The 15,121-nt window shown below is 42.6% G+C and overlaps 1 protein-coding gene across 3 annotated transcripts in view; it reads right to left on the bottom strand.

The window, feature by feature from the left end:
- Positions 1-735: 735 nt before the first annotated feature.
- Positions 736-15,121, bottom strand: part of GPLD1 (glycosylphosphatidylinositol specific phospholipase D1) — a 41,116-nt gene continuing 26,730 nt past the window's right edge. For all 3 annotated transcript variants that reach the window (XM_048840000.2, XM_075125352.1, XM_075125351.1), the window contains 10 exons: positions 9,753-9,827; positions 8,656-8,812; positions 7,005-7,146; positions 5,989-6,091; positions 5,799-5,892; positions 5,031-5,207; positions 4,544-4,704; positions 4,195-4,221; positions 4,044-4,094; positions 736-2,493 (listed from right to left, as the gene is read on the bottom strand). In XM_048840000.2, the coding sequence (XP_048695957.2) occupies positions 2,416-2,493; positions 4,044-4,094; positions 4,195-4,221; positions 4,544-4,704; positions 5,031-5,207; positions 5,799-5,892; positions 5,989-6,091; positions 7,005-7,146; positions 8,656-8,812; positions 9,753-9,827 (1,065 nt within the window). In that variant the 3' untranslated portion in view covers positions 736-2,415. The remainder of the gene's footprint in view (positions 2,494-4,043; positions 4,095-4,194; positions 4,222-4,543; positions 4,705-5,030; positions 5,208-5,798; positions 5,893-5,988; positions 6,092-7,004; positions 7,147-8,655; positions 8,813-9,752; positions 9,828-15,121) is intronic.

Here is a 15,121-nt window from a genome sequence, read left to right as displayed (position 1 = left end):
TGGCTCAGGATCCTGACAGGGAAGGTGTTATCAATGAGGAAAAAGTAAAAATAATGGCCTGGGGTCGGAAGGAAAGTGCACTGTGTTCAGCTCACCCACCCTGATGCCTTCTAGTTCTCCAGCTACTCCTTGAGTTCCATCACTTATCCAGAGGGCTTTTTAAAGTGTGGGTGTCATTTTCTTTTCCTATTTTATCAAAACAAATTCCAAACAGTTCCTGGGTGTAATGTTCAGCACAACATGCTCTCTTCCTATTATTGCCACAGTGCTCTTGTTTAAGTACTTTCTCCTCCTTTCCCTCTCAACCAATCTCTTCATTTATGCTGTCCAGCTATCTGGTTCTTGCTAGTTCTGATTTTTATTGCTTTATTTAGGTAGGTTAAAACGATTATGCCCAGTATGGATGCCATGGCAAACGATGATGTAGTTTAAAAAAAAAAGAAGCAATTCTAAAATTCAGCTCTTACTCTTCTGTTTTAAAGCTAGAATTATCAAGAGCTGGAAGATTCTTTAAAACTGCTTCCTGAAAACATTGAGAAAGTAAGAAAGATTTTGACTTGCATATATATATGTATTCCAAAGAGGATGATTACTGTTTAAAATTCTCCAATACTTTGCTACTGGCTTGTACCACACAAAAAAAATGTATCATAGTGTCATAACTTCTGACCCCTCCCCCACATATACACCCACCAATGGTTGCAGACCTAACCCACAAACAACGAGGTCATATGCTGTTGCTTAAGTATGTTGTTTAATTGTTTATGGATACACACTCAGCATTAACCTACCCCTTCAAAACCACAATACTCATGAGTCGAACACATAATACAATTAACAATAAGAGCAGGATTTTAACTTACCAGAGTCACTGAGTTCTACATAAAAGCATTAGGAACAATCACCAGTGGAGTCCAACCTTGAGCTCCTTGCCCTTCTCTTCCCCTTGAAGCCAGACATCCTGCTTCCTTAACAGATCGCCCCTGAGACTCTCAACAGGCAAGTGCTATCCAGCTGCTGCTAGCCCTTTGCAACCGCCTACCATCCATCTATCAGATATACCTTTATAGCACAACTTCAGCTGTAGTGAAGTCAACACCAAGTATCTCTGTAACATTCTAGGCACGTAGCATACTTTCTTTCAGATAAACAACATACTATCCTGGCTCTGTGAATGGGGTACTCCTATCTGAGCTGTGTAGAGTGGATGGGACGAAAATGGATGTGTGGATTGTTGTCCTAAGTTGGAGTCTCCCACTTGTCTCAGGCGGTTGAATACAGGAAGTACAATGGGATTTCTGGTCCCCGGCAGAAGGGGAGGGTGGATGGGGTAGATTGTATTTCGGACTCAAGATTGGTGGTTTCTGGACTGCAGTTGGAAAATAAGACGCAGGGTTGTGGGATAAGGAGCAAAGTTGAGGAACTTTCTTTCCATGGAGGATAAAGCAGCAAGACAGCAGATGATCTGGTACAGCAGAGCCACTCAGTGCAACGCGGTTGGCAGAAGATCACTGCAGTGCCAGTCTATCCAGCCCAGAGAGCATTACCCTAAACATGAGGGTTGCACGTGTGGTGTAGAGAGTCCTACACCAAGTCCTTATCCCTGCTGCTGACATAGAAGTTGCAGCCAAGGTGCTGCTATGGTGATCCTTGGATATGGTTTAGTCCTTTGGGGCACTAAGCAGGCCGTATAAGGCCGCTGGAAGGCAAGGAGCAAAATAGGGTGCAAAGACGAGCTTAGTTACCTATGCACCCCCTTCGTACCGGCTCTGGCTGCAGCATGCCTGGACCACCACATCTGACCGAAGCTGCTAGTATGTCTGGGTGATAAGTGGGTGAGCTGGAGAGCAGTGGGTGCTGATTGGAGAGCTTGTTGGCTGTATTAGAAATGTCCATGATGTAAGATAGAGGGTATTCGGGGGATGCTAGTGTACAGGAGGAGTTTGGGAAGGTGTACGATGACAGAGTTAAAGGTGTTTGTACACATGCACATATTTAAGTGATGATATCAACTAGGGGTGCTGCACTTTTCCTCAAACAGCGAAATAGGTCTGCTGGAACCAGCCTCCCTCATAAGTTGCCTGGATTGATGCTAGGTTGATGTTTTGGCTCCCTTCATGCTGCTTTTTGTATGGCTGAGTTATTTAGCCTTCTGACTTCCATGGATAGAGGTTTTTAATTGGTTTGCAATTCTAAAGCTGGATGGATGGACCGTGACAGTTAGTATTCCCCGTCTTTTTTTTTTTTTTTCCAAATCAACCCCAATTTCCTTTCTGCTGCTTATGTCTTCTTTTTAGCTACATCCTGTTTGTTAGCATGGCAGAGGGAGGAGTGAAGGAGAACACCATAGATACTGGGGGATCTGCTACTGAAATCAGGCATATACCCAGACTCAGCAAAAGAACATTTGAACATTTAAAGGGTATACATAAAAAGCCTTCCACTCAGTCTCGCTTTCACCGAACTTCTCTCAGCAGCTACTACAACTTCTCTCTGCAAAGATACAAAACGGAGGTTAACAAAATTCAACTGCGTCACTGAGGAGACTTTGCCACCATGGCTATGTCAGGAGTGCCAGGGAGGGGGGATCCCTCTCCCCAGCCAATATAGATATGCCCAGCAAAACCCTAGCACAGGCATAGTTGTACCAACAAAGTCCTTTTGCTGGTATTGCATATTTACTCAGGGAACTAAGATAAGCTACACTGCCAAAAGCACTCTTGCTAAAAGCTGCATCTCTGCTACACGGGTTAGCCAGTATGCCTATGCCAGCAAACCCTTTCTAGTGGAGACAAGACCTGAAAAAGAAAAGGGAACCATTTGCTTGTAGACCAGCCTTCTCTAATCCACACCATGAAAGCCAGGAATGCGTTACCTAGGGAGGTGGTGGAATCTCCTTCCTTAGAGGTTTTTAAGGTCAGGCTTGACAAAGCCCTGGCTGGGATGATTTAACTGGGAATTGGTCCTGCTTCGAGCAGGGGGTTGGACTAGATGACCTTCAGGGGTCCCTTCCAACCCTGATATTCTATGATTCTATGGTGCTTGTTTCATAAGGTGTTTGTCATATGAAAAATGGCCCCTTCTCTTAGATTGGAAGCAGTTCAGATTCCAGCTGCTTTTTCCTAAAGGCTGTTTGGTGAGTAAAATCAACCAACATTTGGGTAAGGATCACTGCAGAGATGAGCAATCATCTCCTCAAATGATTACTGACAATGAGGAAAATGGGCAGGACCCCAAAGTCCCGGAGTCCATTTATATAAACAGCCACTGGACCAACCTCAAAGTACAGAGTAAAGGCAAATGAAAAAACAAACACTCGTGTCACACAGATGCAGGCATACTGCTGTAACTAGGAGTGCAGGGGCTGCTGCAACACCCCCTGGCTTGAAGTGGTTTCCATCATATCCAGGGTTTACAGTTTGGTTCAATGGCTCTCAGCACCCCCACTATACAAATTGTTTCAGCACCTCTGGATGCAGGCAGAGACTTTGTCTCCCTCCAAAGGCCCATATCGTCATGCAGAGAGGAGTGGGGCATATGAAGGCCCTCCAAGATTATCAGGGCAAGGACTGGGCCTCGTGTATGGATAGTGCTACTGGAAACAAGTACTAAAATAGAAGACTGCATATAAACTGACCACAGTCATTTTCCCAGGAGCCAATTTTACAGTATGTCATGAGCATCGGCATTGCTTATAACAGGCTGTTGGAGTGTAGTCTAGTGGTTAAAACACATGATTGAGTCAAGTCTGCAGCTGACTTAGGCAAGTTGCTAAGAGCAAATTTGGGGGTTTTTTTAAGTAGATTCCTTTTCAGTTGCCCAAATTTAGACAGCTGTGGCCTCTTTGCCTCATTTTACCCATCTATAAAATGGGGTTAATATTGGCCCAGAGGGTGACTTAATGGGGAAGCTTGATTAGCTTCTGTAAAGCACTTTGGGATCTGCAGGGGAATGGTGCTATGCTAAGTAATTTATGCAAATGACACTGACAAGTGTTGGCAAGAAACAAACTGGCAGGCAAGAGTGGTGTTCATTTCTCTCACCTTTCCTTGAGATTTCACAGTGATGACGGAGCTCCCAAACCTTGATCTTTCCTGTAAAATGAGATAGCTCATTATGCTCTGAGAACATTAATTAAAGAATGTTTAAAATTGTTTTTTTTTGCTCTCAGCCATTGATTTTCCAGTTACTCACTTCAGGAGAAATTAGAACATATTGTGCCTGAAACAAAAGAAAGAAAGGGAGAAGCTGTTAGCAGAACCACCTTCTTAGAGTGTATTTCGCTTGCAGACTAAAGGCCCCATGCATTAAAACTGCCTTACTCCCACATTGCAGAATTTTGTGCATGGTTGCTCATGAACCCAAAAAGGGGTCAAATTACCTAGATTTAAGAACCTGAGCAAGTTGTTGTGTGATGAAGGCAACAAGATGGAGTTTTTACTGAAACTTGACTCCAGATACCATCTATTATTTTCTTTTCAGTGGATGTAATTAATTAGTTGTCATCATGTTGTCTCCTGGTTTTACTGGTAAGTTTTCTTACCCAGTCCTCAGGACAAGGAGAAATCCATGATTTGCAGTTGTCTGTCACATTACCCGAGGTGGTCTGGTTTCCATTGTAGATGTACACACGTCCAGCCTCCCCTCCAAACAGTACAGACGTGATGTCTTCAGTTCGCAGAGGAGATGTCACAATAATTTCATCTGTGAATGATCAGAAAGACGATATATGATGTCAAGATGAAATAGTACTAGATCAAAACACAAGAGCTGGTATTTACACTGGTCTGTATACAGTCATTCCTGTGAACATTAATGACTAACTGTCCATAGCGTAAGGATAAAGTTAAGAAGTTTTCTTGGCTTATGACTGAATTGTTTGATTTCTGCTGTCAAGCATCTTGTGATGTTTACGTCCATCTATAAAGCGGGATGTGTTTTGAGTTTATATGACAATGTAGGAGGCAAGTCTACTCTTGCTCAAAGTAAAAAACTCTTCACCCACACCATCTAAATCCCCTTTGTTTTACCTAGTCCATCATTGTCCAGGTCACTTAAGTGTACATCTCCTCCAAAGCGAGAGAACCTCCTGTCCCCACTGAAAGTGCTGAGCAAAGAAGGTTTGGCACCATCTGTCAAGTCATACATCAGAACAGTTCCAGCTTGGTGCAGTACTGAGGATATAAATGCAATCCTAGTCGTGCTGTCTGAAAGAAGCCAGGGTGACAGAATTAGACCCCCAGATGTGTGCACTCACAGAAATAGGCTTAGTACATGTAGTGTACTAACAGTAGGTAATACTGGCATTATCAAAGATCTGAACAAAACGAAAACATACTGACTTTACAAAAACCATCAAATACTTTATTAATTCTACTCCAGTTACAGTGTTTGTTCTACATTGAAAAAAAGTCAGTCTTCAAGAACACGTGTCAAGTGTGTGCTCCTAAGTTATATAGTGAGTCTTGACCATTTATTTACGCTGTCATTGGTGCCAGGGAATTTATGGCCTAATAATGAATCAGTTACATAAATAATGTGTTGAGAATGCACTTAACAAAAGACTGTTCCATACAAAAATCTTGCCCTAAACAAATCCGAGGCTCTGGCAAATGGGGCTGTGCAAAGTATACTGTGCACTTTCGGATATCCATAGGGAGAGCATCATATATAGCACTCATAAATTCAAGGTAGCTATTAAGTCCATTTTCTAGCTTGCTGCAATTAGCTTAGTCTACCATTCACTTGAGACATAGGTAGTACATAGCTAAAGTGTTTCGATTTCCAGAACAACATACCGGAGGTAGGTGCGCCCACCACCAACACTTCTCTTGGAATTCCAGCCACAGACAGGAAGCCTCTGGCCAGCGACGAACCCAGTTTGCCCCTCTCCTGTTGATTGTTAAACGTGTCAGTTGCACAGAATACCATTTGGCTTCACATAGTTCACACCTGTAAATTCCCAGCATACTAAAGAAAAGGTCCTACCATGTCTCCAGGTACGGAAAACCAGCTTTGTGTGCTTGGTGGGTTATATCCGTACACCTTTCCAACACTCTGTTTGGTATCCAATGAGATGTAACAACCTAGACTAGAACACACAGTACAGTTATTTTCAGTCAAAGTAATAACTTGAAATGTATTTTGTACATACATACAGCATTGCTTGTACGCAGAATATTGTTTTCTTTCATTGTGTGCAAAATGCTGATCTGGTAATTATTCTCATTCTTGTTTCTAATTAGAATTACAGTAGAACCTCGGAGTTATGAACACCTCAGGAATGGAGGTTGTTCTCAATTCTGAACAAAACGTTATGGTTGTTCTTTCAAAAGTTTACAACTGAACATTGACTTAATGCAGCTTTGAAACTTTACTATGCAGAAGAAAAATGCTGCTTTCCCTTTATTTTATTAGTAGTTTATGTTTAACATAGCACTGTACTGTATTTGCTGTCCCCCATTTTGGGGTGAGGTCTCTGCTGCTGCCTGATTGTGTACTTCCAGTTCCAAATGAGATGTGTGGTTGACTGGTCCATTCATAACTCTGGTGTTCGTAACTCTGAGGTTCTATTGTAAGATCTTTCAGAAAAGAGACCTTGTCCACCTTTATATTTGTACATCACTTAGCACAACGGGGCCCCATCATGAGGCTTGTAGGTATCATTCAGTTTAGTTAATTACCATTGTAGGATTGTTTAGAACTGCCTCTCTGCTGGCATTTTTAAAAATTATAAAATTTGAAGAATTTGTTTTTGAAGAAGACCATCTTCTTTGAAAAAAGCGTTAAGAAGGAGAAGGTAGGTAAAAATTTGAATTTACTAATCTGAAGTTTCCTCTAAATATGACATATTATTGTCCCCAAAGAGTGGAGTTCCACAGGTAAACTTACTGAAACAATATTACTCTACTGTAGATCTTAAAGACTATAGGGGAAAAAAACACAGGTTGTGAAAGGAACTGTGTTACGATCATGTACAACTCCCAAATAAAAGAGAAACACACCCAGTACAGCTCTTCCAGGTAGGGCTGCCAATCAGCAGTAAGGTTTTGTTCTTCAACTGGTGACTAACAAGTGAATATCCAAACCAGGCATAGTTCTTTTCCCCCTTCACCATCCAGTTGGCATCCTCTACTGACAGCAGCCCTGACAGATAGGATCAAACAAGACAAAGGTTAAGTTGGGATGTTCACCAAAGCTAAAACATTGATTATCAGTTTCTGAAATCTACCACGTTTCAATCTAGCAATAGACACTTCTGTTTTGATTGGGTTACTCTTCCCATGGTATGGTACCAGTTATCATTAATTTCATAATACACTGTGGTGGCAAAGCAGTACTCAGCCGCTGTGTTTGGTGGTGAAATCTTGGCTCTAAGTCACCCAAACACAACCTATGGGATGCTTTCAACTTCTAAAGGCAGGAATACAGGAGATACCAAACCAGTTTGAATGGAACTGAAATGTCTTCTCTAGAACAGAGATAAAACTGAAACCATTTATCTGAATCCAAAGTTCAAATAAATGAGATCTTAATTCAAGTCACTCCTGGGTTTTGGTTTTACGCAGACTTCAGCTGACAAAGATTTGTGAATTCAAAAGCATCGCCCAGTTGCTTCCATCCTTATTTGAAATAGATATGCGTCAAAATTAGTACAAATTTAGCTGAAAGCCTTCCCCATCTACAAACCCTGGTTTTGAAAACAATAGGACTCTGATCTAAATTTGATTATGCAAAAACCAAACCTCAGCTGGTGAAGTTTTGCATCCCTACATATTCATGCTGACCTTCTCCAGCTCTAGGCTTCAACCTCTTTTTCTAGCTCACCTCTTCCCATCCCACAATAATCCAGTTTGACCCTTACCATGTAGTTACAGTGCTCACTTGCAGCATTCCCCTTTTGCCACATGAAGGAGCTCTTAGCATGGCACGAATGAATAATCTTGTGATACTCTCAGGCCCTTGCCAATTTGAGAGAAAAATCCAGGTAGACCCCTCCTGATGCAAGGGGCTACCATTACTACCTAGCAGCACTCATTGATAAGCATTCCTTCCACGCTGCTAACCATTCATTTCTGTCTCACAGCCAAGTTCTGTACTTTTCTGCAAGCACTAAACAGCTCTTGCTGTTGACTAATAGCACTACGACTCATCTGAGTAAAGTTATACACGTGCTCAAGTGTTTGCAGATCCAGGGCCTAAATTCTGAGGAGACTGTTTTCCCCTACCCCCATTCTTATGATGTACACTTCTGTTTGCCTTGGGAACTACGTGCACTAACCTTGGAATTAATACTCATACAATTAGGCTGAGGTATGTGCAAAATTACTTACTTAGCATACAAAGCACTTACAATATTATTGCAATAGGCTGACTTTTGTTAATCATCAAATACTCAGAAATAAATTAATTTTAAATTTTCTTCAGTGGGGACAGTAGAAATCCAGGTAAGGCAATGTAAATACTAGAAGCCTATTTTTATGTATTTATTTCTTTACTTCCAGAGTGCACATAAACCTTTCGAGACTCTGCGACAATAATAGGTTGCTCGGGTTTCAATAACAAAGGATTCAAATTAAAACAAAAGTGTCAAATTAAAACCACAAATATAGCCACATAAAATATGGACATGTCAATTTACTCAGTAAATATTACCTTTGTCACTCCTGTTGAAGTGAGAATAAAATGCAAGTACAAATCCTCTCTGCTCCCCACCGCCAGGTGCAAAAGGAGAACCGGCAACCAGATCAGACTTTCCATCCCCATCAATATCAGCAGCCAGCAGTGACCATCCAAGGTTACAGAATGTGTGCTGCAAGAGACAATACCTCAATCAAAACTTTAAAGTGGAAAGCAGCATTGTAATTGTCTACTTGCTTTATGTTACTTTATATCTCTTCTAAAGAGTTAATTTTGAATACTCCTGATCAATCACCCTCCCATCTTGTAACCAAGTTGTTTGGGGGTTGTTTTGGGGTTTTGTTTTTTTTTAAATTGGAGAATAGGGAGTCCACTTAGCCCTCCTCCTTGCTATCCTACAGTACATGCACTCAAATAGACATGACCATTCGACAAAGAGACAAGGCAGAAGTACAATGAGGCATTTCTTTTTATTTGTGGCCTCTGACAAATGTACAAATATATATTCCCTTGCAATTACAGGGCCTGATTTTGACATCCTTTCTCATGGTGAGTAGTAAGAGGCTAGCAATGCCCGAGATCCTTAAAGGTATTTCGGCACCTAACTCCCACTGATTTCAGTAGAAGTTAGGTGTCTAAATATCTTTGAAGATCTGGGCCAACATCTCTACAGTATCCCCAGTAATGAAGGCTTTAGAGTAGCAGTGTGGGCAAACTGTTTCCCCCCCACTCTGCCTCCTCCTGCCATTTGACTTCAGGGATGCTGTCCTGAAGCATGTGGTAGTAAAATTGAACCTCTGGTCCTGGGCAATTGAAGGTCTGCAGAATGTAGACAGCTTATCTTACCAGCAGCCTTATGAAAAAGGCTCTAAACAGCAGTTATTGCACCTGAATTTCCTTGTCATATGAACTGTCATGTTTCCTTTCTACTGCCGCTGCTAACCTTGTGGTCCCTGTGTAACTAAAAATTAGTTTGCTTGTCTCATATGCATCCCCCGGACAACAGCATGAAGGGATGGAACAATACTGAATAAAATGGTATAGTGATCTGCCCCCCTCCTTCAGTCCCCAGTTCTGCAGTTTTGGATTGTCCTTCTTACTAGTAAATGTACCTGGCAAATTATGGTAATGTTTGGCCAAGGTGACAGGCCTCTTCCTGCAGTGCCCAGATATACATACACAGCACCCTAAACAGAGGGGGGAAAAAATCCTTTGAGAATGTATACACCAGTGCCAAATATGGACTTAATAGTACAAGTTAGAGAAACGACTAACTCTGTGAAGACCATTAGTTAGGCTGCATTTTTCTTACCATCAGAGCCCACAAGGTATTGTGTATCTTCCATCCCAAATCTAAGACTTAAATGTGATGACCAAATCATCCATCTAGAGTTTGCAGTGGCAGGGGGGGAGAATCAACATGCTCGTTTCAACAAATAAGGGAGTTTTCATTATGTTACTTGATAAGGACAATAGGTAATATCATTAAATATAAATAAAACATTCACGCAGCTTGCAGTGTAGTTCACAATAACTTAAGGCAGTGGTACAGTCTGTAGGCAACAAGAGATGTGTAGTATCAAATTTTCCAAATGTGGAGGCCTAATGTAAGCACTTAAATCCATATTTAGGCAGGTAAATAAGCACCACCTGATTTTCCAGTAGTGCTGAGCAGCTGGAACATCAATTGACTTAAATGGGGGCTGCTCGGGGCATTTCTGAAAAATCAGACCACTTATTTAGGCACCCAAAATAGATCTACGTGCCTAAGTTGAGGCAGTCAAGTTTGAAAATTTGGGCTGTAGTTTGTATCAGGCAATGTGACAAAGCAATACTGGCAACCAAGCCACATGTAAACATAACAGCCATTATCCCACTGCAAGATGACACCAACTGGAAGAATATAGAAAAGATCTGATGCAGTATGTCAGCTCTATGAGTGGCGGGTGAAAATGGCCTCTGCAGCCAGCTGTAAGTATAAGTATTGACTGAGGCTGTAACACAAGTAGAGAATCAACAGTGTTAGGGCCTGTAATGTAAACAGCTTAGCATAACTCAGGGGTTATGGCACGCGTGCCAAAGGCGGCACGCAAGCTGATTTTCAGTGACACTCACACTGCCCGGGTCCTGGCCACCAGTCCGGGGGGGGCTCTGCATTTTAATTTAATTTTAAATGAAGCTTCTTAAACATTTTTAAAACTTTATTTACTTTACATACAACAATAGTTTTGTTATATATTATACACTTATAGAGAGAGACCTTCTAAAAAGGTTAAAATGTATGACTGGCACGCAAAACCTTAAATTAGAGTGAATAAATGAAGACTCAGCCCACCACTTCTGAAAGGTTACCAACCCCTGACATAACTAATCAAGGCCTATGGTTTTGCTTGACATAAATAACTGACAGGCAAGTCAGTTATTTTATAGCAGTAAATAAAAGTAAGTCAGTTGGCTTGTGTGAAGTGAGAAACCACATAAGTTACTGATATTCTAAGAAGGTATGTTTAAACAATATGCATAATATGTTTAACTGAAACTCGCAAGGTCTGACAGCAGTAATATTATGGCAACCAGTTGACGTAAATGCTCATGAATATGATGTACCCAGTTAATTAACCTATAGCACCTGGGAACTCCAACATAAGTAGGGCGTGGAAGTTCAGATAAGGAAAAGGGGCTGAACCCCTTATGAATATTTCTCCTGGGGGGATTCTGCACTCATGGGGCAGAGGGCAGAATTCATATAGCCCACATTTTTCTGTCTCCCATCGACATATCATAGTGTGAACCTCGCGGAAACTACCTCTAAGTACGTCAACCTCAGCTACATCAACACGGCTGGCCTTACCATGAGGCGAACTGAGGCGGCGCCTCAGGTGCCAGACTGTGGGAGGGCACCACTAGGACCCAGAGTGTAGAAAATTTTGTTTGCTGCTGGGGCATATGTATTCTCTCTGCTCTAGATGCACAGAGATGGTGGAGTGCTGTGCTGGAGGAAGAAGGGCACAAGAGACATAACAGGCAGGCAAGAGAAAAGGTGAGAGGGAATAACAGAAAGCAGCAGGAGCTGCAGGGAGAGAGAGGAGAAGGAGCCTCTTATGTACCTCTCTAGTACCCCCAGGAATCTGGACTGATTAACACCAGCTTCTCAGGGAGCTTCCTGTTTCCTACTGCTTCCCTGAACCCACTTGAGGAGAACAGGCAGTCAACTGAAGTAGTAGGAGCCAGTTAGGCCCTTGAAACCGCTGATATCTTCCCTCACTCAGGTCCTGCTACCAGCCTGCTTATTTGTCCCCTTCAATTGAGTGTTGAGAGCCACTATAGCTGGCACAGAACAGCAGTCATGAGTGAAAGAAGAAAACGCCCCTCTGGGGCAGCATTCAGAAAAAGAAAGAAAGCAAAGGAAGCTTTTCTATCTAAGCAGGAAGGAGCTCTCCTGAGATACACAGACATAAATGTGTCTTCCGGCCCCAGTGAGGATGTGAGTGGTGAGGAGATGCCTGATCTTCCAGTTAGTCAGAGTGCAGGTGACCTGGCAGCTACTGCAGCATCCATATCTCCATCTCAAATGGATGTAACCATGCACATTCCTGAAGAAAAGTGTAGATCAGAGAAGAGTGTGGTGGAGGCGCAAGAAACAGCTGCTGCTGAGTTTAGTTCCTTAAGTCTAGATGATCCAGGACTGTGGACCCACTTGAGCAATAGCCTGAGGGACTTCCTTGTACTGCATGGGCCACAGCAAGCGAAAAATTTCATGTTCCCCAAAGACAATGAAAATAGAAGTTTCCATCCAACACATTATTGGCGTGAAATCCCCAATGGTGACAAAGTGGAGAGGCCATGGCTTATGTACGCAAAAACCCAGAATGCTGCATACTGTTGTTGTTGCAAACTCTTCCATTCTAATGTTCCAACCACATTGGGTTCTACCGGAATGAAGGACTGGAAAAATCTGTCTAGAAATCTGACATGCCATGAGAAGGCAGCAAATCACCAGAGAGCATTCCATAGGTGGAAAGAGCTTGAGATGAGACTAAGGTTAAAGGCCACCATAGATGATCAGCATCAAGAGAAGATTGCATCAGAGTCTCTTTACTGGCAAAATGTTCTGAAAAGGCTCATTGCCATTGTGAGAATGCTTGCTACCCAAAACCTAGCACTGCGTGGCACTTCAGATCAGCTGTATGTGCCAAACAATGGAAACTTCTTTAAAATTGTGGAGTTGATGGCTGAGTTTGATGCTGTACTCCAGGAGCAGCTAAGAAGAGTCACCACCCAAGAAATGTACATACACCATTATCTTGGAAAAACGATTCAAAATGAGATCATACAGTTACTGGCAACAAAAGTCAAACAGAAGATTGTGGCAGATCTGAAGTCAGCAAGATATTACTCTGTTATTCTGGACTGCACACCTGACCAGGGCCAGCTCCAGGCACCAGCAAACCAAGCAGGTGCCTGGGGCAGCAAATGTAAAGGGACGGAAGGATGTTGGGCTCTGGGGCGGCAGTCCGCCCTCGGTGGTGGTGGCAATTCAGCAGCCACTCCATCACAGCGTGTTTCGCGCTCGGTGGCAATTCGGCAGCGGGGACACGACTCTTCCTCGGTCACCATCAACAATTCGGTGGCCGCATGACCACTCCACCTCCGTGTTCAGCGGGCAGGATTCCGCCTCCCCATTCAGCGGCAAGTTTTGGGTTTTTTTTGCCGCTTGGGGTGGCAAAAACGCTGGAGCCGGCCCTGCACCAGACATCAGCCATATGGAACAAATGACTTTAATGGTGTGTTTTGTAACAACAACAGAACGTAGTGAAAATGTCCCTGCAATGGTGACTGTCAGACAGCATTTTCTAGAATTTATTAACATTAATGATACTACAGGAGCTGGTATGACAAAAGCTGGAAGATATGGGAATTGCGATAGCTGACATCAGAGGTCAGGGCTACAATAATGATGCCAACATGAGAGGAAAGAACAGAGGAGCACAGACATGGATCCGAGAGTTAAACCCTCGAGCTTTTTTTGTCCCATGCAGTTCTCATTCATTGAACTTGGTGGTCAGTGATGCAACATCAGCTTCTTCTAGTGAGGCTGCTGAATTTTTTAATGTAATTCAAAGCAATCTATGTACTTATCTCTGCATCAACTCATCGATTGCAAATTTTGAAGCAACATCTAGAAACATCCTCTCTGACACTGAAACCACTGAGTGCCACACGATGGGAAAGTCAAGGGAGGCGACAAAGCCTATAAAACACCAAACTGATAGATGATGCCATAGTTGCCATTATGAAGTATAATGCTATGACAGGAACTGTTCGTGGGAGAACAGTGGCAGAGGAAAATGGAATCACCAGAAACATACATAACTTCAAATTTCTGTGTGGCTTAGTGTTGTGGCATGACATACTCTTTGAAATAAATGTTGTAAGCAAGAGACTCCCAGGTGTTGACCTTGATATATCTGGAGCAATGGAACAACTGGACAAAGCAAAGTCATACCTACAGTCTTACCAGTCAGATGAGGGATTTCAAAACGTTCTGAAGAGTGCACAAAAGTTGGCAGAGGAACATCACACTGAAGCTATTTTCCCACCCATTCAAGAACACAAGAGTCATCGAAGAAGACGACATTTTGATTACGAGGCATGGGATAATCCCATAAGAGACCCCAAACAACAATTCAAAGTTGAATTCTTTAACCAGGTGCTAGATTGTGCAATACAGTCAGTTGAAGAACGTTTCATGCAGCTCAAGGAGCACAGCCGTATATTTGGGATGTTGTATGATATTCCAAAACTCCTCACTATACCTGAAGAACACCTACACCAGCAATGCAGGGCACTAGAGACAGTGTTGACACATGATGACATGCGCAACATTGATGAGAGTGATTTAGATGATGAACTGAAAGCCCTTTCAAAATACATTTCAGCAGGATCAACTCCAAAGGAAGCAGTTCAAATCTTTGCAACCCAGAAGGCATGGAAAGCACCACTTTGATTATTCAAACAGATAAAAATGCCAGTGTTTACTATGCAGACAAGAGAAGCTAACTTTCTAATGCCTGAACAGCAAATGTAAGTGTTACCTAAAATTTTTGAACAAGGCATTTTAAAAGTTGTTAGTTCTCCTTTATTGGGGTAGGTAGCAGAGCAGTACCATGAGAGGAGTAGAACGGGAAGAAGGCAGAATTAAGATCTTTCAGAGTTTTGGCCCAAGCCAGGAGACATGGGGGCATCATTTGAGCTCCCCGCCTCAGGTGCCAAAATGTTGTGGGCCAGCCCTGGGCTTAGAGTTGTTGGTTTTTTGTTAACGAATGGTTGTGAGAATGTTGTGGGAAAGCCTTGGCGAAGTGGTGGGCTTAGGGTTAGTGCTTGTTCTTCTTCTGACAGTGAGTTCCGTACTCCTGGGCCTTTTAACAGAGGCCACACATAACTGTTGATAGTGGTGGGAGGGGGCACAATTTAAAGGTTC

This window comes from Caretta caretta, chromosome 2 (genome assembly GCF_965140235.1).
Source record: "Caretta caretta isolate rCarCar2 chromosome 2, rCarCar1.hap1, whole genome shotgun sequence".
NCBI lineage: Eukaryota > Metazoa > Chordata > Testudines > Cheloniidae > Caretta > Caretta caretta.
This window is presented reverse-complemented; position numbering and strand designations above follow the sequence as displayed.